This window comes from Pan troglodytes, chromosome 16 (genome assembly GCF_028858775.2).
Source record: "Pan troglodytes isolate AG18354 chromosome 16, NHGRI_mPanTro3-v2.0_pri, whole genome shotgun sequence".
In the NCBI taxonomy this organism is placed as follows: domain Eukaryota; kingdom Metazoa; phylum Chordata; class Mammalia; order Primates; family Hominidae; genus Pan; species Pan troglodytes.
Genome location: NC_072414.2, coordinates 81,494,679 through 81,522,549, shown reverse-complemented (window position 1 = coordinate 81,522,549; position 27,871 = coordinate 81,494,679). Strand labels below are relative to the sequence as shown.

Here is a 27,871-nt window from a genome sequence, read left to right as displayed (position 1 = left end):
TGGTATCATCTACTCGGGTCAAGAAATAGAACATCGGCTGGGTGCGGTGGCTCATGCCTGTAATTCCAGCACTTTGGAAGGCCAAGGCAGGAGGATCGCTTGAGCCCCGGAGTTTGAGACCAGCCAGGCAACATGGCAAAATCCCATCTCTACAAAAAATACAAAAATTAGCCAGGCCTGATGGCATGTTCCTGTAGTCCCAGCTACTTGGGAGGCTGAGGTGGGAGGATTGCTTGGGAAGCAGAGGTCACCGTGAGTCGAGATTGTGCCACTGCACTCCAGCCTGGGCGACAGAGGGAGACCCTGTCTCAAAAAAAAAAAAAAAAAGAAAAGAAAAGAAAAAAGAAATAGAACATTGCCATCTCACTAGAAGCTTCCCAGGGGCCCCTTTCTAATCACAATTCTCTGGGAAGAGTGGCAACCACTCTCCTGACTTTTATGGTAGCCACTTCATTGCATTTATTTATGCTTTTATCACCTAAACATGCATCCTCAACACCATAGTTTCATTTTGCCTGATTCTAAACTGTACATAAGGGGAACCATGCAGTGTGAACTCTATGGCTGTCCTCTTTTGCTCAATATTGTTCATGAGATTTATCCATTTTGCTGTGTGTAGCTGCAGTTTGTTCATTTTTCACTGCTGTATAGTATTCCATTGAATAAATATAGTACAATTTATCTGTTCTACTACTGATGAAAATTTAGTTGCTTTGTGTTTGGGGCTATTAAAAATCATGTCACTATTACCATTCATGCACATGTTTCCTGGAACACACTTGCTTGCAAATCTATGGGTACATTCCTAGAAGTAGGGTGACTAATTCAAAATGGCTTGCTTAGGAGTTTCCTAGTTTTAGCACTGAAAAATCTCACATCCCAGGAAACCCCTCAGTCAGGCAAACTGGTATGGTTGGTCACCCTATCACCTAGCAGTGTAAATACTGTGTCATAGGATACAAATTATTGTCAGCTTTACTAGATAATAGCAAACACATTTTCCAAAGTGGTTGTACCAGTTTTCATTGCTAAATGCAATGTATGGGAGTACTGATTGTTCCACATCTTCACCATCACGTGGTGTGGTCAGTCTTTTTAATTTTACCCATCCTAGTGAATGTGTTACGCTAATTCACTGTGATTTTAATTTGCACTTCCCTGCAGACTAATGATGGTGAGCACCTTTTCATGTTTATTGGTCATTTAAATAATCTGTTTTTTGTGAATAGCCTGTGAAATACTCTTGCCTGTTTTGTGCTGGATTCTCCCTCTTTTTCTTAAGAATCTGTAGTAATTCTTTATATATTCTGGACATGAACCATTAGTGGGTTTTATGTGTTTTGCAAATAACTTCTACCTCTATGTGTCCTGATCTTTCATCCTCTTAATGATGTCTTTGAATGATCTGAAATTCCTAATTTTAATGTAGTCAAATTTATTCAATTTTTAAAAATTGTAAGTACTTTTTGTGTCTTATTTGAAAAGTCTTTCCCTACCCAGAGGTGATAAAGTTATTGTTTATATTATTTTCTTTTTCTTTTTTTTGAGACAGGGTCTCGCTCGCTGTGTCGCCCAGGCAGGAGTGCAATGGCGCGATTTCAGCTCACTGCAACCTCTGCCTCCCAGGTTCAAGCAATTCTCCTGCTTTAACCTCCAAAGTAGCTGGGACTACAGGCACACGCCACCATGCCTAGCTAATTTTTGTATTTTTTTTGTGTGGAGATGGGGTTTCTCCATGTTGCCCAGGATGGTCTCGAACTCCTGAGCTCACAAGCAATCTGCCTGCCTCAGCCTCCCAAAGTGCTGGAACTACAGGTGCACACCATCACGCCCAGCTATTTTTTTTTTTTTTTTTTTTTGGTATTTCTAGTACAGACGGGGTTTCACCATGTTGGCCAGGCTGGTCTTGAACTCCTAGCTTCAGGTGATCCACTTGCCTCGACCTCCCAAAGTGCTGGGATTACAGACATAAGCCACTGCACCGGGCCTGAAGAGTATATTTATTTTCTAAAAGCTTTACTGCTTTGCCTTTCATATATTTACTTCTACAGTTCATCTGGAATTTAGTTTTGTGTACGGCATGAGGCAGGGGTTAAGTTTTATTTTTGTCTCCACATAAACAACCACCGCCGCTTATTGAAATGACCACCCTTTCTCCAGTGCTCCATAGTGCTGCCTCTGTAATGCATCAAGTGTCCATTTATGCCTGGGTCTATTTTGGTCTCTATATCCTGCTTCATTCACCTATTTTTCCTCTATTTTTCTATCTGCTATTTCTATCCATCTATATTTCTATATTTCATCTATATTTCTATTATTCACTTATCTATTTTTTAATCTTAATAACTGCAGCTTTATAATAAATATTGATAGAGCAAGTCTGACCACCACATTCTTTTACAAGAGAAAATTGTCTATTCTTCGCCTTTGGCATTTCCCTTTTCGGGGGGTTGTTCTTGATTTTGAACCAGGGTCTTGTTCTGTCACCAGGCTGGAGTGTAGTGGTGTGATCATAGCTCACTACAGCCTCAACTTCCTAGGCTCAAGTGATCCTCCTCCTTTGGCCTCTCAAAGTGCTAGGGTTATAGGCTTAAGCCACCACACTTGGCTTCTCTTTTGTTTTTTTAATGGTTGCAAAGTATTCTTTTGTATGAGTGTACCAGATTTATTTATTTATTTATTTATTTATTTATGACGCGGTTTCACTCCCGTCTCCCAGACTGGAGTGCAATGGCACAATCTCAGCTCACTGCAACCTCTGCTTCCTGGGCTCAAGCGATTCTCCTGCCTTAGCTTCCCAAGTAGTTGGGACTACAGGTGCATGCCACTCTGCCTAATTTTTGTATTTTTTGTGGAGGCGGGATTTTGCCATGTTCCCCAAGCTGGTCTTGAACTCCTGAGCTCAAGCAATCCACCCACCTTGGCCTCCCAAAGTGCTAGGATTATAGGCATGAGCCACCGCACACGGCCCAGATTTTATTTAACCAATTATTCACCTCTGTACATAATGCTACCGTGAACATTCTTCTGGTTTTTTTTTAATCATAACTACTAGTCCACCAGGGGTGAACATTCTTACAGATATGTCTTTGTGATCATGTGTGAATGCTGAGAGGATACCCTCTGTATTTGCCGCCTACAATAGCTAGCCTCTCTGCTCCTCTTGACCAAGTCCCTTTCTTTGAAACTGTGCCCAAATGTCCCTTACTCCCTAGCAAGTCAGTCGCTTCTTACCCTGAGTTTTCATAGCCCTTGATGGTCCCCATTGCTGTACTTATCACATCCTACTATGGTGGTTTCTTGTCATTCTCCCTTAGTAGACTATCAACTTCTAGAGTGCAGGAGAGGAGAGGTGTTTTACTCATCTTTGTGCTTGGTGCATTATGGGCATTCAGCAAATAATAATGAATAAATTAACACAAGAATGTAGGAATGAATGTATTACAACTAGCAGTCAAATGAATTAGCACAGAAATGTAGGAATAAATGAACTCAACCTGGCAATTCAGAAAAGATATCTTTTTCTCCTGACCTTCCAATTCTGTTAGTTAACTGTAAGTAATACAAATGCATTACTTACATTTTTTGTTTTAATGTCTCAGAGCTTATGAGTTTAAAAAAAATTTCCTCTTCATAACTATGTTTGTAATTTTGATATCGTTGCTAATAAGTTGAAAAGATAAGACATGGGGAAAGGAAGAAAGAACAGATATATCAATGGCAAAAGGAGAGAGATTTGAATCACACTTACCTGTAACAGGCTTAGGTGGTTTGATCTTCATTATGTAAACTGGAAGACTCAATTTAATGTCTCCTTTAAAACTAACATTTGCATCCTAAAACAAGGAAAAGGCATGGTTAATAAGCCAAGAGAAGAGAGGAAATAGAATAATTAAAAATCCTAATTTTAAAAGAAGGTGGAAAAGAAGGGGAAAAAGAAAAATAAGAGAACAGAAAGTAAATAGCAAGATTGTAAAAGTAAATAGCAAGACTGTAGATTTAAACCCAAACATATAAATAATCACATTAAATGTATATGGTCTAAATAACCCCAATGAAAAGGCAGAGATTGTCAGACTCTATAAAAAGGCTAGACCCTTACTGGGCATGGTGACACACACTTGTAGTCCCAGCTACTCTGGAGGCTGAAGTGGGAAGAACGCTTGAGGCCAGGAGTTTGAGGTGGCAATGTGCTATGACTGTGCCTGTGAATAGCCACTGCATTCCAGCCTGGGCAACATAGCGAGAGCCCATCTTTGAAACAATTTTTTTAGAAAGGGCAAGACCCAACTATATGAGGTCAAAAAGAAACTCTGTGTGTGTGTGCGTGTGTGTGTGTGTGTGTGTGTGTGTGTGTCAGGATCTTGCTCTGTCACGCAGGCTGGAGTGTAGTGGAACAATCACAGCTCACTGCAGGATCGACCTCCTGAGCTTAAGCAATCCTCCCACCTCAGTCTTCTGAATAGCTGGGATCACAGGTGTGCACTACCACACCCGGCTAATTTAGTTTTGCAGAGACGAGGTCTCGCCATGCTGCTCAGGATGATCTTGAACTCCTGGGCTCATGTGATCCTCCTGCTTCTGCCTCCCAAAGTAATGGGATTACAGGTGTGAGCCACCACACGTGGCCAAGAAACTCATTTTATGAAACACTATCTGAAACCATAGGGAAAAAGAAGAAACTCATTATATTAAATATAATGACACAAACATGTTAAGAATAAAAGTACAGAAAAAGATATATCTTGCTAAAATGAATCAAAAGAAAGCTTGGGTGGCCATATTAGTATTTGACATAGAAGAATTCTGAACAGAGAATATTATCAGGAATCAAACGGTCAGTGAATAATGACAAAACAATCAATTCATCCGAAGACAAAACATTCCAAATTGTGAAGCATCTAATCACAAAGCTTCAAAATACACGAAGCAAAAATTCGTAAGAGTGAAAGAAGAAAAAGATAAATCTACAATCTTAGAGACTCCTTTTTCAATAAGTACAGAAGAAGTAAACAGAAAATCAGTAAGAATATAGTAAGGATATAAAAGGAAAAACAGGAAGGAGATAGAAAACTTGAATAGCCTGACCAATAACAGCTTTATTGGTCTTGAAACATCCTTTTCAAGTGCATATAAACACTTACCAATATAATCCACATTGTGGGAAAAAAAAACTAAATAAACTTAGAATGATTCAAATATATAAAGTATGTTTTCTGATCGCAATGGATTTTCTGATCACGACGGATTTTATGAGAAGCCGATAAAAAAAGCCAGCTGTAACATTTCCAATATTTGGACACTAAATAACATACTTCTAAAAATCTACTAGCCAGCTGGGTGCAGTGGCTCACGCCTATAATCCCAGCACTTTGGGAGGTCGAGGCAGGCGGATCACGAGGTCAGGAGTTCAAGACCAGCCTGACCAATATGGTGAAACCCCATCTCTACTAAAAATACAAAAATTAGCTGGGAATGGTGACATGCACCTGTAATCCCAGCTACTTGGGAGGCTGAGGCAGGAGAATCGCTTGAACCCGGGAGGCAGAGGTTGCAGTGAGCCAAGATTGCACCACTGCACTCCAGTCTGAGCAACAGAATGAGACTCTCTCTCAAAAATAAAAAAATAAAAACCTACTAGTCAAAGAAGAAATACAAAAGCAAATTATAAAGTAGTTTGAAATGAATGAAAATTAAAAAATCAAATTTTAAAGCAGTACTTAGATACAAGTGTATAGCATTAAATGCCTATATCAGAAAAGACGATCTCAATGATTTGAGCTTCTACCTTAAGAAACTAGAAGAGGAGCTGGGCCCAGTGCTCAGGCCCATAATCCCAACACTTTGGGAGGCCGAGGCAGGTGGGATCACGAGGTCAGGAGTTCAAGACCAGCCTGGCCAAGATGGTGAGACCCCGTCTCTACTAAAAATACAAAAATTAGCCAGGCGTGGTGGCAGGCACCTGTAATCCCAGCTACTCGGGAGGCTGAGGCAGAGAATTGCTTGAACCTGGGAGACGGAGGTTGCAGTGAGCCAAGATCATGCCAGTGCACTCCAGCCTGGGTGACAGAGCGAGATTCCATCTCAAAAAAAAAATAGAAAAAAAGAAGAAAAAGAAAGAAAGAAATTAGAAGAGGAAACTAAACCCAAAGTGAGCAGAACAAAGGAAATAATAAAAACAAATTGGAAATCAGTGAGATAGAAAACAGAAAAACAATAGGGAAAAATATATGAAACTAAAATATTGTTCTTTTGAGAAGATGAATAAAATTGACAAACCTTTAGCCAAACTGATTAAGAAAAAAAGAGAGAAGACACAAATTACCAATATCAGGAATGAGAGGGATGACATCACAATAGATTTTAAAGACAATGAAGGGATAATAATGGAATGTTATGAACCACTTTAAGCCAATAAATTTGACAACTTAGACAAAATGGACAAATTACTCGAAAGACACAAGGTACAAAAGCTTGTTCAAGAAGAAATAGATAACCTGAATAGTGCTTTATCTATTAAAGAAGTTGAATTTGTAGTTCCACAAAGAAAGCTCCAGGACTAGATGGACACATTAGTGAAGTCTACCTAACATTTTAAGAAGAAATAATGCCCAGCCTGAGCAACATATTTTTCTATAAAAAATTTTAAAAATTAGACAAGCATAGCAGCACACAACTGTAGTCTTAGCTATTTGGGAAGCTGAGGTGAGAGGACTGCTTGAGCCCAGGAGGTTGAGGCTGCAGTGAGCCACGATCATGCCATTACATTCCAGCCTGAGTGACAGAGTGAGCCCCTGTTTCAAAATGAAAAAAGAAAAAGAAAAAAATGTGCAAACAAATTGATGAGTAAAAAAATGCAAGTTTATAAGAAAATATATACGGTATGATGCCACTTATGTAGAAAAAAAATTCCATGAAACAAAACTGTATTTTTCAAAATAAATGTAAGAATGTAAATACACACTAAAGATCTAGAAAACACACATCAACTGGGGCTGGGCGCGGTGGCTCATGCCTGTAATCCCAGCACTTTAGGAGGCCAAAGCGGGTGGATGACCTGAGGTCAGGGGTTCGAGACCAGCCTGGCCAACATAGTGAAACCCTGTCTCTACTAAAAATACAAAACAAACAAACAAACAAACAAAAAAACACGTCAAGCTAATAGTGGTGATTACCTCTGGAAAGGGCTGTTTATCTGAATTCCTTGACTTTTCCAAGAGTGATATATTCATATATTATTTGTACAATATGAAATATAATATAACTATTTTTATTTTTATTATTTTTTGTGAGACAGGGTCTTGCTCTGTCACCCAGGCTAGAGTACAGTGGTGCAATCTCGACTCACTGCAGCCTCCACTCCAGGGCTCAAGCCATCCACCCACCTCAGTCTTCTGAGTAGCTGGGACCACAGCCACATGCCACCACACCTGGCTAATTTTTTTTTTTTTTTAGACAGCTGTCTCCCAGGCTGGAGTGCAGTGGTGTGATCTCGGCTCACTGCAACCTCCGCCTCCCGGGTTCAAGCGAGTCTCCTGCCTCAGCCTCCTGAGTAGCTGAGATTACAGGCACACGCCACCACATCCGGCTAATTTTTGTATTTTCAGTAGAGATGGGGTTTCACCATGTTGGTCAGGCTGGTCTCAAACTCCTGACCTCGTGATCCACCTGCCTCGGCCTCCCAAAGTGTTGGGATTACAGGCGTGAGCCACCGCACCCGGCCAGTTTTTGTATTTTTTGTAGAGGCAAGGTTTTGCTGTGTTGCCCAGGCTGGTCTCAAATTCCTGAGCTCAAGAGATCCTCCTGCCTTAGGCTCCCAAAGTGTTGGGATTACAGACATGAGCCACCCCACCTGGCCTAATGTAACTTTGAAAGGGAAAAAAGAAGGGGCTCTAGCGAGATACTTCCACTTCAGAAGTTCACCACTACTCTACTGACACGCCTGAGTCCTCCAAGAGCCATGCCTTCTGAAGACACGGTGTGTTGCTGGTCTCAGAGGAACAGCCAGGAAGCTCCGGGGAAACTGCTCTGTTCTCTAAGGTATTCCAAAACAAACACAAAACCCCCAAGTCACTCGGCTTGGTGAATTGGGCTGTTATTTTGGTAGAGGCAAATCCAGGATTCATAGGACCCTCTTTTAAGAAAAAGAAGACAGAACTATGAACACAAAATGCCCATGGCCACTGTAATTCCATCTAATATGGAGGAAATTGTGACAGAGGAAAGCTAGAGTGAAGAGGTAGTGGAATTAAGTGATTATGGTTAAAATATGTTACCTTTGCTAATTTTACAAAAATATATAACCATATGAACACATTGCTAGGGCACCTTCCAGGGGCCCAAGTGAGGGGCCCTGAAATTTAAGCTCCCTTAACTTCAGGTAAACCCACGTCTGGCCAAATGACTTGGGTCAACTATTCTCAGGGACGGGAGGTCATCTGCAATGGATATGAGGCACAAGATTAAGTCACTGAGAACTGAAAATAGTGCCCAGGTAGAACATTTTATTAGCATATTTGACATTTAAGGTAAATTTCAAGTAAAAATCAAAATCTTGGGCCCAGTGTGGTGACTCACGCCTATAATCCCACCACTTTGGGAGGCCAAGGCAGGCGGATCACCTGAGGTCGGGAGTTCAAGACCAGCCTGACCAACATGGAGAAACCCTGTCTCTACTAAAAATACAATATTAGCCGGGCGTGGTGGTGCATGCCTATAATCCTAGTTACTCAGGAGGCTGAGGCAGGAGAATCACTTGAACCTAGGGGGCAGAAGTTGCGATGAGCCAAGATCGCTCCATTGCACTCCAGCCTGAGCAACAAGAGCAACAAGAATGAAACTCCGTCTCAAAAAAAAAAAAAAAAAAGAAAAGAAAAGAAAAGAAAAGAAAAATAATAATTTTAAAAAAATCTCTAAAATACAAACTTAAGTCTCTCTGGAGATTTTCTTTAAAGTTTCTTACCATTTCTAAAGGATCTGCAGAAATGGGACCAAGGGTGTTCTGAGGAGAAAAATGAGAAATTAATTCACAATAGGTTTGATGTATGTTTACCACCCCCTTTAATCTTCTGGCATGCTCTCTCTTCCCCTCAATTACTCTTGTGAGTGAATTCATGCAATAGATGTGGAGGGCCAGTATTTGTGTGGGCCTCTGGCCTGCAGAACTTCAACACACGATCCCTATTTTTCAGGATCTTAAAAGGTAGGTGGGGAAACAGGAAATAGTTAATAACAAGAGGAAATCTGAATGAATAGAGTTGAGGAGATCAGTCAGAACACCATTACAAGAATCTAAATTGAGGCAAATATTTCTGATTGGCAAAACATATTGGTGATGTTGAGAATTACATTTAAGTAACTCTAAATATAATTCATAGTAAAAGAACTACCACTGTAACTGGCATTCATTGGCTGCTTCTCAGTGTATGAAAAAGAAGTGAATTATGGTGAGAAACCACCCCATTCAAGGTGCTTTTCCTATTTGGATAACAAATTAGTCCAAACAAAAATATATCTTTTTGAGTACCAAGTATGATACTATGGAATTTGTTGATAAAAAGCAGAAGGTATGGTCTTAACAATCTAGAAATTTATTATCCATTGAAGACAAGAGGATTTTCATGTATAACAGGATAACTACAAACCTAGGCAGTATGTGAGAAGCGTCAAAAAATACGTACAAATAATAACATTCTGTAATAGCTTAGAGGAGGAATATCTCTGGGCTAGTAACTTTCCCAGGGACATAGGACTACACTCCATTATGAAGATATTCACTGGGCATAAAGGCATTTATTCAAAGCCACTTGAGCTCAGCAGTGAATGTAACTCTCAATCTTGGTCTCCTATATTAATAATTTCACTAATTTATTTAGCACCCAATACAATGTATTTTAAAGGGATGCTCAGTTAATATTAATATATTAACGTTGGTGGTTTAAAAGTAAAAATAATAAGTATACACTGTATAAATAAGCAAATTAAGTCTTAACATTTACTGAGCAACTATATCTTAAAAACACAGCACAGGCCGGGTGCAGTGGCTCACGCCTGTAATCCCAGCACTTTGGGAGGCCGAGGCGGGCAGATCACAAGGTCAGGAGATTGAGACCATCCTGGCTAACACAGTGAAACCCCGTCTCTACTAAAAATACAAAAAAATTAGCCTGGCATGGCAGCGTGCACCTGTGGTCCCAGCTACTCAGGAGGCTGAGGCAAGAGAATTGCTTGAACCCGGGAGGCGGAGGTTGCAGTGAGCACAGATCGCACCACTGCATTCCAGCCTGGACGACAGAGCGAGACTCAAAAAACAAAAACAAAAACAAAAAACAGCACAAGGCCCAGTCATCATATATAAATAAACTGAAATGGTAGAGTTTCTACTTTTTAAGGATAATAGAAAATATATATATATTTCTGTATATTGAGAACAACCTTTTTATACCATAGTCTGGAAAAATTTAATGGAATTTGAGGCATGAAAAGATTATTTCAGCCAGGAGGGAAAAAAAGATTACCAGTGAAGCAGGAGTCAGGACAAAAGATCCTCCTTCCAGAGAAATGCCTGGGAGTGGTCTCAGTGGAGAGGCAACTCCCAGACTAGAGATACTGCGATTCCCACTACTGAAGACACCTCTACTTTTTACTATCTTATTTTAACCAAAGGAAATTGACTTGGGAGACAGGGGCCAATATTCCTGTTGTCCTCTCTTATAGCCCAGAGGCCTCATTCACCATAAGTTTCCAAGGACTTGGGCTAGATGTGGGTCAGGGGTAGGGAGAAACATATCAGCTGAAAGCAGAGATATTTCCTACCAGTTGCGGCTGTCTGACTTTTTTCTTAGGATTTGAAGTGAGTTGGGGGTGCTCTAGTTTCTTGAGCCAAGTCTCCTTGGGCAATTTATACACATCCAGCCAAATATCTCCGGCTCCTGCATTGGGAAACCAGAGAACCATTGAGCAACTGTAAGAGAGCCACAAGTTTCCTCTGAGAAATGGCCTGTCTTCTTCTCAGAACTGCTGGCAAAGAGACCAGCCACCTCCGTAGCAGGCAACTTTGACACACTGAAGGAGAAGTAGTTCTGCAATGGTTATTGCCAGTCCTCATGCCCCACATAACTTTCCCATGGAGAGTTATCCCCTCAACCCACCACCACCTATCTAAGAGAAACAGGGGCTTCTCACACCAACAGCACTCATGCAACAGCTTTTTAACCAAATTGTTCTGCCCAGCCCCCACATTTTCTATGTTGCAAATGGTAAATTCCCTTGACATTAAAAAAAATATGGGGCCGGGCGTGGTGGCTCACGCCTGTAATCTCAGCACTTTGGGGGGCTGAGGTGGCTGGAACACCTGCAGTCAGGAGTTCTCAGCCTGGCCAACATGGTGAAACCCCATTTCTACTAAAAATACAAAAATTAGCCAGGCGTGGTGACATGTGCACCTGTAATCCCAGCTACTCGGGAGGCTGAGGTGGGAGAATCACTTGAACCCAGTGGGTGGAGGTTGCAGTGAGCCGAGATCAGGCCATTACACTCCAGCCTGGGCAACAGAGCGAAACTCCATCTCAAAAAAAAAAGAAATGCTTCATGAATTTGTGTGTCATCCTTGCAGAGGGGCCATGCTAATTGTCTCTGTATCGTTCCAGTTTTAGTATATGTGCTGCTGAAGCGATCACATCCACTGACATTTTGCCTTCAGTTTTACCTGTCTGGGGAGGAAGGCAGCAAATACAGAATCAGCAACTGAGAGGAGTGTGTCTGAGGAAGGGTTAGAATTGGGAAAGATGTACCTAAAGAATTCTTCTGACCAATATTTGAGGAGATAACAACCCATGGGTTGGCTGTGGGACTTTATCTTGTCAAAGAAACATGCTCAGCTTCTATAGCAAGTATATGTTAACCTAGGAAAGGTTGTTCTCCCATGGTATGGGATCCTGGCTAAATTTTTTTCTTAAAAAGTAATCTTCTGGTCACCTTAATTTCAGACTTCTGGCCTCTAGGACTCTGAGGGAATAAATATCTATTGTTTTAAGCTGCCCAGTTTGTGGTACTTTGTTATGACAGCCTCAGGAAACCAATACAGATGGTGCATAAGTTTCCTTGAATACACAAAGCATTATACAATGCATATCCTTGGCCAGGCGTGGTGGCTCATGCCTGTAATCCTAGCACTTTCAGAGGCCGAGGCGGGCGGATCACCTGAGGTCAGGAGTTCGAGACCAGCCTGGCCAACATGGTGAAACCCCGTCTCTACTAAAAATATAAAAATTAGCCGGGCATGCTGGTAGGTACCTGTAATCCCAGCTACTTGGCAGGCTGAGGTGGGAGAATCGCTTGAACCTGGGAAGCAGAGGTTACAGTGAGCCGAGATCATGCCACTGCACTCCAGCCTGGGTGACAGAGCAAGACTCCTTCTCAAAAAAAAAAAAAACAAAATAAATAAAATGCATATGTTCCTCAAATACCTGACATTGGAGGGGGCTTGGACAAGAGTATAAAATAGAGGCCAATATACCATATATCTAAATATTTAAAGGTTAAAAATCAAGGCAACAAGCATTTGAATAAAATATGTTCTATTGTCCCAGTGATAACTGCAGCAGGCAAGATCCAATGATGAGTGCTGAGATTGGTGGGTAAAACATTAAAGAGAAACAGCACATCAGCATCATCTCAAAGTATCTTCCTCAAGGTGTTTATTAATTACTGTGGTGGTTTTAACACATGTCCAAAAATTCTTTGATTCTCTTACCTCCAGGAGACGATACTTTTTTTTTTTTTTTTTTTTAAGATGGAGTTTCGCTCTTTGTTGCCCAGGCTGGAGTGCAATGGCACGATCTCGGCTCACTGCAACTCCGCCTCCCAGGTTCAAGTGATTTTCCTGTCTCAGCCTCCCCAGTATCTGGGATTACAGGTGCCCACCACCACGTCTGGCTAATTGTTGTATTTTTAGTAGAGACGGGTTTCACCATGTTGGCCAGGCTGGTCTTGAACTCCTGACCTCAGGTGATCCGCCTGCCTTGGCCTCCCAAAGTGCTGGAATTACAGGCGTGAGCCACCACGCCTGGCCAGGAGGTGGTACTTCTATCATTTTCCCTTGAGTGTGGTCTGGATGTAGTGACTTGCTCCTTACAGAGGATGGGAAGGGGAAAACAGTAGCTCTATAGTGGAGAAACCTGGCGGACACCACTTGAAGTGATCAAGGTTAGTATTAGCAGTAGTGAGTCATGCTGCTATCATGTACCCCTTGATATGATGCAATGAGAAAAGCTTGTCACCTCTGTTGTATCTTCCCCCAAATCCTTAACCCCAGTTGAATTATGAGAAAAATATCAGACAAGCTGAAATTGAGGGACATTCTACAAAATACCTGACTGGTACTCTTTAAGGCCTTGAAAAATGAGGAAAGGCCAAGAAACCATCCTAGGTAGGAGGAGACTAAGGAGACACAATGACTAAATATAATATGGTATCCCAGATTGAACTTTGGAGCAAAAAAAAAAAAAAAAAAAAAAAAAAGATTAGTGGAAAAACTAGTGAAATCTGAAAAAAAAATCTGTAGTTAAGAGCTAGTTAATAGTACTGTACCAATGTCATTTGCTTAGTTTTGACAAATGTGGTGTGGCCATGTTGAACATTAATATTAGGGAAGCTGGGTGAAGGGCATAAGGGAACTCTGTAATTTCTTTGCAACTCTTCTTTGAATTGAAAATAATTTCTAAATAAAAGGTTTGGAGGGACAAAAGCGATCATTTGGAAGATTGGAAGAGACTGAAAATTTGAACCTTAACAGTCTTTGGTTAATCTTGCCTTGTAGGAGGAAGGCTGCAAAGTCCCCTCCTTGAGAGATCTCCATCTTTATACAGGTAGTTTGCTTGCTGGTATCATCCTGAAAACAAAAGAGATGTTGATAGAGTAGGCATAGCCTGCTGACAGAGAATGTATTTCAGGACCTTCTGTGGTTTGCACCCAGGAACAGAGATCCTTTTAAAGCTTGGGACATGAAAAGATGCTTCAAACTGCTTCATACTTCCCATTTTTGTACAGGAATTGGACAAGATGATATGTAAAGAAGTAGAACTCGCTTTTCTATGTAAGGTTTTTGAACTTATTTCCTGGTTTCTTAAATGCTCCTGGTGACATCTGGCATACTATTGGATCTCCTGGTCAGGTGTGCAAACCCTAAAGCCTATGTTGGCATCCAATTATTCAACTAAATTGAAATAAATTCTACATGACACTGAAAACTCTGGTAGTTGCTGGACAAAAGGCTCTATTTAGACTATGGTAGAGACTGAATGTAACCTTAGTATGAAACCTGCTCAAATTGTGGATAAGGTCAGAGAGGCTCAATGTGAATGGTTATGCCTCCTGGGTTCAAGCAATTCTCCTGCCTCAGCCTCCCAAGTAGCTGGGACTACAGGCGCGTGCCACCACACCCGGCTAATTTTTTGTATTTTTAGTAGAGACAGGGTTTCACCGTGTTGGCCAGGATGGTCTTGTTCTACTGACCTCGTGATCCGCCCGCCTCAGCCTCCCACAGTACTGGGATTACAGGCAGGAGCCACTGTACCCGGCCTTGATTATTTTTTTTTTTATTACAAATACAGCTGCTATGAACATGTTGTACAAATCTTTTTGTGAACAAATGTTTTCATTTCTTTTGGGTAAATACCTAAAAATGGGCTTGATGTATCATAGGTTTAACTTTGTAAGAAACTACCTCACCTGTAATCTCAGCACTTTGGGAGGCCAAGGTGGGAAGACTGCTTGGGTCCAGGAGTTCAAGACCAGTCTGGGCAACATGGTGAAACACTGTCTCCTTTTGTAAATGTCAGTTTAAGTCTTTTGCCTATTTTTTATTGGGTTGTCTTTTTATTACTGATTTGGAGTTCTTTATATATTCTGGATACAAATACTTTGAAGGATATGTAAATATATATAAAGTATATATATATAAAACAGGTATTTTCTCCCAGTCTTTGGCTTGTTTTTACATTTTCTTATTATATTTATTATTTAAGGCCTTTATTAGCAGTTTGCAGTTTGGCTTTTTAAAAACCAGATGCTGCACTGATAATGCAATTAGTTCTAGTTATCTGGTTAACAGGCAAAAAATAAATAAATAAATCACCCCCACCCTGCCCAGCCTCAGGATCCAAGGCATTCTCAGCTGGTGGATCCCTTGCTTTTGTCTCTACCACAGTGGAGTTTAGGATTTTCTGGACATCTACATCTGTAACTGAAGTTGCAGTTGCTGACCTTGTGTCTCATCTTGATTTTCCTTCTCCTCTTCATTGCTGACCTCTCTGTCTTTGGTGAGAAGGGGCCCTGGAGAATTGTGGTGTAGGATTGTGTCACTGGTCCACCTTGTTCTCCTGCACCCTGGTTATCAGTACCTCCATCACTTCTCCCTGCACAGGACGGCTGCAATAGTGTGGGCACCTGGCTGTCACAGCCACAATAGTGGTGCACCACAATAATGTGGGTACCCACAGGGTCGCCACAGGCTAGAAGCCCATGCCTGGGCCAGCTGTTGAGCCTGGCCTTCAGGAACACTCTCTGACCTTTGGTCATTTCCTCACTCTCACTGTTCTGATAATTCGGCTGGTGAGTGAGTGCAGGACTGGCCCTACAATGCGGACAGCATTCATAATGGTTAGTCTGCTGCAGATCTACTTGCCTTGCATAGGAATGCAATTAGGGCCTGTAACATTTGCGACCTCCATACCCTTCAATAACCTCAAACTCCATCTACTACACTGGGAAAGCACTTCCTGGGGTTATTCTTTTATGACTGTCTGTGTCCAAATACACCTCCTTGATGTCCTTTCTGTGGATGAAAACATATCCATTCCTGACATTGAATCATCTGTTTCCGAAATTTTCATTGCAATGACCCTCTTGTCCTAGCCACCCTAGCAACCACTTCTTGTGGTGCAGATGTGGGCACTGCTGAGGACTGGCAGCTGCTGGGTCTCAGCCTCCTTGCTCAGGGTAGTGGTGATGGTGACTAGGGCCAGCTGCGACAACTGTAGCTCCTCCAGGGTGTGACTGTCACTAGGACGGGTGGAGGTGGGGCTGTTCAGGGCTCTCTGGGGTCCGCTCTCTGCTCCTGCTACTGACTGAACTCTAATAGCATCTTTCGATGAGCAGAAATTTGAAATTTTTTAACAGCTTTATTAGAGGTATCATGACATAATAGCATGTTTGAAGTGTACAATTAGATAAGTTTTGACATATGTGTACCTCTTGAAACCAACACCACAATCAAGACAGTGAACATATCCATCACCTCCAAATGTTTCCTCCTGCCTCTGTGTTGTGTTGCCCCAGGCAACAACAGATCTGTTTTCCATCACTAGGTTAGTTTGCATTTTCTACAGTTTTATAAAAATGGAACCATACAGTTATGTATTTTTTATGACTTCTTTCACTTAATTATTTTGAAACTTATACATGTTATATGCATTAATAGTTCACTCCTTTTTATTGAATAGTATATCCCATTGTATGGATACACCACAATTACTTATCCATTCACCTGTTGATGGACATTTGGATGGTTTCCAGTTTTTGGCTATTACAAATAAAGCTGCTATGAACATTCACGTACAAGCCTTGGTATGGGCATACACTTTCATTTCTCCTGGATAAATACTTAGGAGTGGAATGGCTGGATCACATGGTAAGTACATGTTTAACTTTTGAAGAAACTGCCAAAGTGGTTGTACTATTATACTTTACCACCAGCAGTGCATAGGAAGAGTTCCAATTGTTGCATATCTTTGCCAACACTTGGTATGGTGTTTTTATTTATTTTTTTATTTTCCTTTTTTTCTTTGTTTTTTTATTTTTTATTTGTGTGTGTGTGTCTGTGTCTCTGTGTGTATCTGTGTGTTTTGAAACAGTCTTGCTCTGTCACCCAGGCTGGAGTGTAGTGGTGTAATCTCAGCTCACTTCAACCTCTGCCTCCTGGGTTCAAGTGATTCTCCTGTCTCAGCCTCCTGAGTAGCTGGGATATAGGCGCCTGCCACCATGCTCAACTAATTTTTGTATTTTTAGTAGAGATGGGGTTTCATCATGTTGGCCAGGGTGGTCTCAAACTCCTGGCCTTAAATGATCCACCTGCCTGCCTCCCAAAGGGCTGGGATTACAGGCATGAGCCAGCGTGCCTGGCCTATTTTTGGTGAATGTTTTTAATTTGAGGATTCTAATACATGTGTAACTATATCTCATTGTGATTTTAATTTCCACCTCCCTAATGACTAATGATCTTGAGCATCTTATTTGCCTTCCATACATCTTCTTTGGTGACCCCTTCTTTTCAAATCCTTTGCCCATTAAAAAAAAATTACATCTTTCCTTGTTTTGAGAGTTCTTTATATATTCCGGTTACAAGTCCCTTATCACATATGTAATTTGCAATGAATTCTCCCAGTCTATGGGTTGTCTTTTCATTCCATTAACAATATCTTTTACAGAAGTTTTTAATTTAGATAAAGTCCAGTTTATCTTTTCTTTTATGGATCATGCTTTTGGTATTGTGGCTAAAATATCTTTGCCTAACCCAGGATCACTTTCTCCTATGTTTCAGCCTAGAAGTTTTATAGTTTTAGGTTTTACATACAGGTATATGATCCATTTTGAGTTACTTTTTGTATATGGTGTGAGGAATGAAGTCCAATATTAACATTTTCTTTTATGATTAGTGCTTTTCATTGTCCTAAGAAATCTCTGCCTGCCCCAAGGTAGCAAAAAAATTCCTCTGTGGTTTTTTTTTCCAAGAAGAAATGTTTTTAGCCTTTACATTTAGATCTAAAATCTCTATCAAATTAATTTTTATATATGGTGTGAAGTAGAGTTGAGGTTCATTTTTCCATATTTGTTTTTCCAGTGTTTTAGCATTATTTGTTGAAAATACTCTCTTTTGGCCCCCACTGAATTGCCTTGGTGCCCATCAATAGTATTTCTTAGAAGACAAATTATAATAAAAAAATCTACTATGACTCACACCTGTAATCCCAGTACTTTGAGAGGCTGAGGCAGGAGGATCACCTGAGGCCAGGAGTTCATGACCAGGCTGGGCAACAACATGGCAAGACCCTGTCTCTATTTAAGAAAAAAAAAAAAAAACCTTACTCTGAGCAATACCCTCTCTTTCTGGAATTCATTGATTTGAAAAATACTTTCTGAGAACTTACAGTATTGTAGGCAATGATCTGGGAAAAGGGGATTCAAAAGGTAAATAAGACAGGTCCTCTTCCCTCAGGAGAAGCAGTCACATGAACAAACTAGGGTAGAGGGTGTGGGAAACACTGTGGTAGAAACTGTGTTCTCTTTGTCAGTGGCACAAAGCAGGGAGAGATCAGCTGCTCTTGGGTATGTAAGGGAAAGTATCTTAGAGGAGATATTTGAGCTGGTCTTGAAGAATGGGGGAAATTTTGGTAGGGAGACAAGGCAGGCAGGGAGACAAGGAGAGCATTTGAAGCAGAAGGAACAGCATGGGCAAGGGAAGGGGAATGTGAAACAGCCCAGGATATTTAGGGACTTTTAAGTACTTATTAGATATGTTGGTCTGATTCTCAAAAGAAAAATCTGGAGTTCCTTTGCTAATTTTCTTTTCTTGACAACAGGGTAACTAAATCCAAGGAATTCAGCATGTACCCTTTGATGGTGGCGGATCTTTTAATTGGATATTTTGGAGGAGGCTCTCTGGCCATGGAGGTCTCTATTTCTTTCTAATCTAGGCCAGCTACCATTGCTTCCATATTAAAAATAAACTTAATTTGCTACAGCTTTTGGCCCAGCTAATGGTGAAAGAATAGGAACTCACCACTTCATTGATGGCTTTGACTAGGTAAAGACCTTCCTTATAAAAATAAAAGAGTCTAATGATACCTGAAACAGAAAAATAAGTGAGAATGTTAAGACAGACAATTGAGCTGAAGAGAAATTAGAAATTTTATATTGGACTTTGTGAACTCACCATCATGAGCTCGCTCATTCTTAGGCCTCCTTCCCAGCCCCTCCACTGCCTATGCTGCTCTTGGTCTCCCTGCCTTCCTCCACCCCTCTTGAATGTTCGGGTTGTTTTCCTTCCTGGGTCCTCTCCACCTACCCTGGCTCCACCGGCATCTCCCAGACGTCTTCTGTAAGACATGGGCTGCATCCATCCACTGGTTGATTCCTATCTGCCTGATTGAGCACACCATCCCTTACTGCTTCACACCATTATCCAACTGTTTCCTGCAAATGTATTGTATTCCTCTTGAGAATTCATAGATTCTTTGAGGGAAAGATCATAGCTCACTGTTCCATGTGTCTTGCCTCTCAATCCCAACAAGCTCCTCGTGCAGTTAATTTTGTTGAATTAATAAGTAAATATGTTAATCTAATTCTCATTTAACCTAATGGCTCCAGTATACAACCATCACCCACGATGAATTCTTACCTCTTTCTTGAGGTGCCTCCCACATACTTATGACTTGCCTCTCTATACTATAATATAACCTTGTAAAGGCATCTGGCCCACTGTGGGTAAACGTCTAACTCAACCCAGTACAGATTCATGGGATATCTGATTCATGCCAACAAATGTGCTAGGGACACCAAGACAGTCTACCTTCAGATTCATCATATTCAGGGTTACACAGACTTGAAACCAACTAGTGTAATGTAGTGTGATACATATGATCCTATCTTTACACTAAACTCCTTCTGAGTATCAACATTCCCACAGAGATATCCCTAGATGCCTCAAGTCTGCACATGTTCAAATGGAATTCTTCAACTCACAGAACCCTGAAATCTTATTTTCCCATAACTGTTATCAAGAAATGACATCATCATCCACCCAGTATTCTAAGGCACAAAGGGGGAGGCATTCTCCTTCATTGCCCCCCAGGCACACTTTCCCACTACTTGACCCATATGCATATTCCATCATTCCCTAAGTTTTTCCATTAAACATTCCTTTCATTTTTTAAGCTTTTTATTTTGAACTAATTTTAGACTTATAAAAAAGTTACAAAAATAGTACAGAGTTTCTTTGTATCCCTTGTCTTGCTTCCCCTAATGTTAACATCTTACATAACCATAGTACACTTTTTCTTTTCTTTTTTTTTGAGATGGAGTCTCATTCTCTCACCCATGCTGGAGTGCAATGGTGCGATCTCAGCTCACTGTAATCTCCGCCTCCTGGGTTCAAGCAATTCTCCTTCCTCAGCCTCCCGAGCACCTGGGTGCCCACCACGCCTGGCTAATTTTTTTTTTTTTTTTTGTATTTTTTGTAAAGACGGGGTTTCACCATGTTGGCCAGGCTGGTGTCAAACTCCTGACCTCAAGTGATCCACCTGCCTGGGCTTCCCAAAGTGCTGGGATTACAGGCATGAGCCACCACGCCTGGCCTTTCTTTTCATTTTAACAGCCCCTGTCTTGGTTCAGATGTTCAGAATTTTCTCTCCTTAATGACTGCATAGTTTTTCTGCCTCTCATTTTGCCTTTTTCAAACTCCTGCTAGAGTGCCCTTCTTAAATGCCAGTCTGGTCAGGTCACTCTCCTGCAGAAAGTTCTTCAGTGTGCCTGTGCTGGTTGAGCAGAGCCTGAGGTCTAGAGAGATGCATGCCTTCACAGATGATCTCCAAGTGAGCAGGCACTTTCCGCTCTGCCTGCCACAATATGACACAGCCACCTCACTCACTTCCAGCCAATGCTGACATTTGCCTTCTCATCCTCCACAAAATAGGAAAGCTCCTCAAATCCAGAGGTAACAGTCTGTTTCACCCAAACATAAGGACAGGCTAGAGGGAGCCTAGCTTTTAGGGGGCAACCAAGAGTAACAGCTCACCTATCTAGGACACTGTCTACAGTTTTCGATACCATACTCCTCATGGAGGCCTGGTTCATCCTCAGGCTGAGGGAAAAAGAGCAAGCTCTGGTTTGTATGAGAGGACTGCTGAGTGCTGGAAGGGTGTGGACTCTAGGGCCATACTGCCTGGTTTGAAGCCTGACTTTCCATGTTACCTCAAATAAGTTATTTAGCTTCCATAAGTCAGTTGCCTCTTCTGAACAGGAATAAAAAATTTTACTTCCCCCCTAAGGCTGCCATGAGGATTAAATGGGCTAGCACATGTGAAATGGTACAACAGTACCTGACCCACCATACCTGTTCTGTACATATAGTTACTATTACATGACCGGGGAGAAGTCTCCATGCCTGGCCCCACCAATACCTCAAAAGGAGATTAAATTGACAACAGTCTACAGGTACCTGTAAATGAGACTAAAAAGGAAGATGAAGAACAATACCCATTTCATCCACAGGAGCAATAAGTATTTCATTCCCCAAATCTGTGGCCCAGATGGAAGTGACATCAACCTTAAGCTTCTCCCACGCATATATTTGTTTAGCACTGTACAGATTATAAATTGAGAATCCTTTGGCTCCTCCAATAAACACATAGTCTTGGGAAACAGCCATACAATTTGGCATTTTGTTGAGCTGGGAAAACAAAGAAAAAATATTATTTTCAGTTGTCACTGTCTTCAAATATTATGAGTTAGCTTCTCAGAGACATTCAGGGGCCCTTCCTAGATAATAATAACATTTCCTGGCTGGACGCAGTGGCTAACGCCTGTAATCCCAGCACTTTGGGAGGCCGAGGTGGGCAGATCACATGAGGTCAAGGGTTCGAGACTAGCCTGGCCAACATGGTGAAACCCCATCTCTACTAAAAATATAAAAATTATCCGGGCATGGTGGCATATCCCTGTAATCCCAGCTACTTGGGAGGCTGAGGCAGGAGAATGCTTGAACCTGGGAGGCGGAGGTTACAGTGAGCCGAGATCACACCATTGCACTCCAGCCTGGGCAACAAGAGCGAAACTCCATCTCAAAAAAAAAAACCCCAAAAAACAACATTCCCAAACATAGTGCTCATCTAAAACTCTTGCCTAAGCATCAAGAAATTCATAGTATTTCACTGTTAGGGCAAAGAGAATAGAGAAAACAAATAAGTTGAGAACAAATGCATATTTGCAACACTAGGCATGACCACAGGCCCTGTACTTTATTCAGCTAGTGCACTGTGGGAGGAATGGTAGCCAAGGCACTAGCAGATCCTCAGCCATCCAGCAAGAGAGTAGATTAATACATTAAGAAGATTTTTCAGTAACAACCACTGAATATAAAGGGATAGTATTCAATTAACCAGAACACCCCATATTTCCCCAGGCAATTACCAGATCATTTTAATCAACATCAGCATGCTTCTAATCTTTCAAAAATGCACTGACTTATTGAATGCAGCTTTCTAGTAGGAATTCCTTCCTGGATCAGGGGATTTCATTTATCAACACTCAACTGAGAAACAGGGGCTCCTGGTCAACTGCTTACTCCATACCTGGATTTCTCCAAGTGGAGGGTAGACGGTGGGCTGGATCTGGCTGCTCTCAGCTTCCCTCAGTGCGTTCCTCTCTTCAATAATTTCCCAAGACTGCTCAAACAGAAGGTTTACCAGCTTGTTGATCATTCGATAAGGCTGAGGCAAGGAATCCAGCTCCTCATCTGGATCCACGAGGACATGATCCTGTTCATCGTCTTTAGGCCAGTCCTTCTCTGTTGGGGGTGGCAACTCCAATGGTCCCTTTCGTGTACCAATGGGGCGCTTTATCTTCTGGGTCTGACTTCCTCTTGGGAATGACATCACAGAAGGTGGCACTGGGAACCTCTATGAAACTGAAAAGCTGATAAGAGAAGTAAACAAAGGAATTCTGGAAGAAAGGAAGCAATGAGAAGATAGCACACCATCCTTTTCTAGCACAATAGCCTATAGGGACTGCTTATTCCACAGACTGGCATTTTCCTTAATTACCAGAGGACTATTACCACATTCTTAGGATATGCTCTTCATATTAGTAAGGACATTAGAGGAGGCAGGTATTTTCCAGGCCAACCCTAGATGATGTGTACTAAGAAGGAAAGAGGAATTTTATACCCTTGTTGATAGGAGGGCAGATGTCTTTCTGTCCCAAATACAATTCACCCTCTCTCCTACAACTTATGCCTTCTCCTCATTCTCTTTCTCTCTGCAGATGGCTGTGCCCAAGCCAGGTGGGCAGTGAGCCAAGACTCTCCTCCCTTTCTTTCCTTTACCCCCCATCAGATACAGTTCAAGCACTCCCAATCCCGACTGTCTGATTTGTTCCCTTTTCTCCTTTCCCACTGCTGCTGCCCAGAAGTTCTGCAGACACAGTGCTCAGGGCCCATGAGATTTTTCAAGAGCCTCCAGAAATGTTTGAGACATTAAAAAAAGAATTGACCAAAATAAGACCCATAAACTTCCACTTCTATCTGTGCCACAGATTTGAGGAATGAAATACTTATTGCTCCTGTGGATGATAATTAAATATTTACAAAAATATTTACAATTTATTAGCTCCACTCTATGTGTGTGTGTGTGTGTGTGTGTATACACACACATATATATGCATACATCAACTTATAAATATATAAAGTCTGTATATGTATACAAATAAAGTTCATGTCTACAAGAAGAGAACAAGTAATCTTTACTTCAGAAAATTCAAAATTGTAGGGCCTGTGGGGTGGTTCATGCCCATAATCCCAGCACTTCAGGAGGCCAAGGTGGGAGGATTGCTTGAGGCCAGGAGTTTGAGACTAGCTTGGGCAACATAGCAAGATCCCATCTATACAAAAAATTTAAAAATTAGCTGGGCATGGCGGTATGCATCTGTAGCTACTTGGGAGGGTGGGGTGGGAGAACTTCTTGAGCCCAGGAGTTTGAGGTTGCAGTGAGCTAAGATTGTGCCACTGCATTCTACCCTAGATGACAGAGTGAGACCTTGCCTCAAAAAAAAAAAAAACCCTCAATATTGTGTACATTATGAAAAGGCTTTCATATGTTACAGTTTTTAAAAAAATATTTAATGTAGAACATGAGATAAATTTTAAGGTGCTTAATATATAGTGGAGTAGGGTCTTGGACTGTGTGAGTGCCTAGGGTCCATGAAGTCTCGTAAAAGCCCTGCTGCCACTGTCATCTTTTCTTACTGGCTGGAGTACATCTGTGATGCTTTCAATGTGTGAGTATGAGGACACTAGCTGACACTGGGGAAAGAACCACCTGAAGTAATTAGTGGGGAGAGTAAGCTGAGCTCACAGAGGGCCAAGAATAATGCCTGTTTCCACCGGCAAGACTGGAAAGCCTCATAATTCACAGGGATTATGCAGAGTACTCCAAAATATCTTGCCTCGGTCGTGGGAAAAATTAGCCCTAGAATAAATGCTCCTCTGTTGTCACCCATCAAATCTGAGAAGTTAGATAATCAAACTATTTCTAAGTAACATACTGCATCCCAGAACAAAGCTCAAGAATATTTAGAGGAATGTAAAAATATCCAGCATTCAATGGAGTAAAATTCCCAATGTCTAGGATCCAATAAAGAAATTACTTGGACTATAGAAAGGCAAGAAAATATAAGCCATAATAAAGAGAAAAATTGATCAACTAAAGCTGAACCAGAGTCAATAAAGATATTAGAATTAGCAGACAAAACAGTTATAACTTTTTCCACACAGTTATAAAGCTGTAACTGTTGTATCTATATCTTTCTAAATCTATGTTGAGCTTTTAGAGACACAGCTACAAGGTCTGAGATGAAAACTACATCAGATTAGATTAACATGAAGATTTCAGAAGAAAAATTAGATGGCCAGAAGAAAAGATTAGTGAACTTGAAGACACAGCAATAGAAACAAAATGAAACAAAGGAATAAAAAAGACTGAAAAAAAGAGAAGAACTGAGGTGTGAGATCATTTGAAGTGGCCTGATACAAGTGTGACTGAAATCCCCAAAAGAGAGAAGAAACAGAAAAAAATTTTGTAGAAATAATGAACAAAAATTTTCTAAATTTGATTAAAACTATAAACCCACAGATTTGAGAAGAAAAACTATATAAAATTATGGATAAAGACAGAATTTGAAAGCAGCCAGAAGAAGAAAGGCATCCCATGTACAGAGGAACAAAGTAAAAAATAACAGCAGACTTATTGAAGGAAACCATGCAAGTGAGAAACAGTGAAGCAACATCTTGAAAGTAGTGAAAGAAAAAAACTTGTCACTCTGGTATTCTATATCCAGAAAACATATTTTTCGGAAAATTAAAGTGAAATAAAGCCTTTTTAGACATACAAAAATTGAAAGAATTCATCATCAACAAGCTAGCATTAAAATAAATAACGTAAAAGAAAGGCTTTTAGGCTAAAGGAAAAGGATCAGGGTATAGTAGCTCCCAGAACTTTGGGAGGCTGAGGTGGGAGGATCACTTGAGCCCTAAAGTTCAAGACCATCCTGAGCAACAAAAGGAGACCTTTATTCTACAAAAAAAATTTTTTTTAATTAGCCAGGCATGGTGGCATGTGCTTGGAGGATCACTTGAGCCCGAGAGGTCAAGGCTGCAGTGAGCCATGATGGTGTCACTGCACTCCAGCCTGGGTGACAGATATCCTGTTTCAAACTAATTAATTAAATAAATAAAATAAAATGATATCAGGTGGAAACAGAAATTTACATAAAGAAGTGAAAAACACTGGATGCATTAGGCAAATTAAAATATTTTTCTTATTATTTGAATCTCTTTAAAAGATATTTAAAATGCTTAAACAAAAAAATAAAAATGTAGTGTAGGATTAATAACATATGTAAAGAAAAATGTATGACAATAATAGTACAAGGGCTAGGAGGGGAGAAATGGAAGTATACCAATATCACTTGAAGGTAGGCTATGCTAGGTTAAAGATGCATACTCTAAACCCTAAATTAACCACTAAGGAAATAAAACAAAGAGTTCCAGCCAACAAAAGCAATAAAACACATGAAAATACTCAATTTAAATACTTAATTTAAAAAAGCAAAAAGAGAAAAAAGGGAACAAGGAACAGACGGGACAAACAATGTATAGCAAAATCTAACCATATCAATAATCACATCAAATGTAAACACTCCAATCAAATGATAGAAGTTGTCAGAATAGATAAGACTCAATATATGCTGTGCACAAAAACCCCACTTAAATATTAAGACACAAATACGCCAAAACTAAAAGGGTGAACAAAGGTATACTATGCTAACACTAATCAGAAGAAAGCTAGAGTGACTACATTAATATCAGACACAGTATATTTCAGAGCAAAGAATATTACCTGCGATAAAGAAGTTCATTTAATAGTGATAAAGGTGGGCCAGGCGCAGGGGTTCATGCCTATAATCCCAGCACTTTGGGAGGCTGAGGCGGGCGGATCACGAGGTCAGATGATCGAGACCATCCTGGCTAACACGGTGAAACCCTGTCTCTACTAAAATTACAAAAAAAAATCAGCCGGGCATGGTGGTAGGCGCCTGAAGTCCCAGCTACTTGGGAGGCTGAGGCAGGAGAATGGCGTGAACCCAGGAGGCGGAGCTTGCAGTGAGCCGAGATTGCACCACTGCACTCCAGCCTGGGCGACAGAGAGAGACTCCGTCTCAAAAAAAAAAAAAAAAATTATAAAGGTGTCAATTGATCAAGGGGGTATAAAAGTCCTAAATGTTTATGCACCTAATAACAGAGCTTCAAAATACACAAAGTAAAAATGGATAGAATTTAATGAGAAACAGGAAGATCCACAATTACAGTCAGAGATTTCAATACCCTCTTCTCAATAAATTATAGAACACATAAACAGAAAAATCTGTGAGGATACAGAAAACTTCAATAACGCTATTAAGTAATTTTTTCCAATTGACAGTTACAGAATGCTCTACCCAAAACAGCAGATTGCAAATTATTTTTAAGTGCACATGAAACATTTACCAAGACAAACCATATTCCAGTCCATAAACCAACTCTTACTAAGTTTAAAAGAACTTAAATAATACAAAGTATGTTCTCTGACTGCAACAGAATTATTTTAGAAATCAATAACAGAAATTTCGATGGTTCAATGTATACAAGACCTCAAAATATTAGGAAACTAACATGCTTCTTAATAACCCATAGATCACTTTTAATAGTTTTAATGCTCCTAGGGTAGATACTCAGGAATGGGATTGCTGGGGCATATGGTAAATATATGTTTAAAATATTTTACATACATATTAGAATGGCTAAAATAAAAAGTAGTGCCAGGTGTGGCAGCTCATGCCTGTAATCCAAGCACTTTGGGAGGCCAAGGTGGGAAGATTGCTTGAGGCCAGGAGTCTGACACCAGTCTAAGCAACACAGTGAGACCCCATCTCTACAAGGAATTTTAAAAAACCACTGGGGTGGAGGTGGCGTGTACCTCAGTCCCAGGTGAGGTAGGAGAATTGCTTGAGCCAGGGAGGTCAAGGCTGTAGTGAGCTGTGATCATGCCACTGCACTACAGCCTGAGTAACAGAGTGAGACTTTGTCTCTAAAACAAACAAACAAACAAACAAACAAACAAACTGACAATACTAAGCACTGGTGAAGATGCAGAGCAACTGGACTCCCATACATTGCTGTTGAAAATGCTGAACAGGACAGCCACTCTGAGAAAGGATTTGAGAGTGTCTTATAAAGTTAAACATATATTTACCATATGACCCAGCAATCCCATTCCTGAGTATCTACCCTAGGAGTATTAAAACTAACCTATCATCCGAGCACTTTGGGAGGCCAAGGCAGGCAGATTGCTTGAGCCCCGGAGTTCAAGACCAACCTGGGCAAAATGGCAAAACCTCATCTACACAAAAAATACAAAAATTAGCTGGGTGTGGTGATGTGCACCTGTAGTCCTAGCTACTCGGGAGGCTGAGGTGGGAGGACTGCTTTAGCCAGGGAGGTCGA

The 27,871-nt window shown here is 40.9% G+C and overlaps 1 protein-coding gene and 1 non-coding gene across 10 annotated transcripts in view; both read right to left on the bottom strand.

Annotated features, from left to right (window-relative positions):
- The window catches only part of WDR93 (WD repeat domain 93), a 48,641-nt gene that overhangs the window by 17,692 nt on the left and 3,078 nt on the right, over positions 1-27,871 (bottom strand). For 7 of the 9 annotated variants that reach the window (XR_010151802.1, XR_001709565.4, XR_010151803.1 and 4 more), the window contains exons 2-8: positions 22,407-22,749; positions 21,313-21,505; positions 18,839-18,903; positions 13,813-13,891; positions 10,816-10,931; positions 8,963-9,001; positions 3,752-3,836 (exon numbers count right to left, since the gene is read on the bottom strand). Coding sequence is in view for 5 of the 9 variants with exons in the window: in XM_001167441.5 (XP_001167441.1) it covers positions 3,752-3,836; positions 8,963-9,001; positions 10,816-10,931; positions 13,813-13,891; positions 18,839-18,903; positions 21,313-21,505; positions 22,407-22,709 (880 nt within the window). In the remaining 4 variants the exon portion in view is untranslated. Of the gene's footprint in view, positions 1-3,751; positions 3,837-8,962; positions 9,002-10,815; positions 10,932-13,812; positions 13,892-18,838; positions 18,904-19,123; positions 19,252-21,312; positions 21,506-22,406; positions 22,750-27,871 lie in introns of all 9 variants that reach the window. The other 2 variants (XM_063795356.1, XM_063795355.1) reach the window with 1 other exon arrangement.
- LOC112205810 (U6 spliceosomal RNA) lies at positions 11,572-11,678 on the bottom strand. The gene has a single exon (XR_002939892.1). It is a non-coding gene; the product is annotated as a U6 spliceosomal RNA (small nuclear RNA).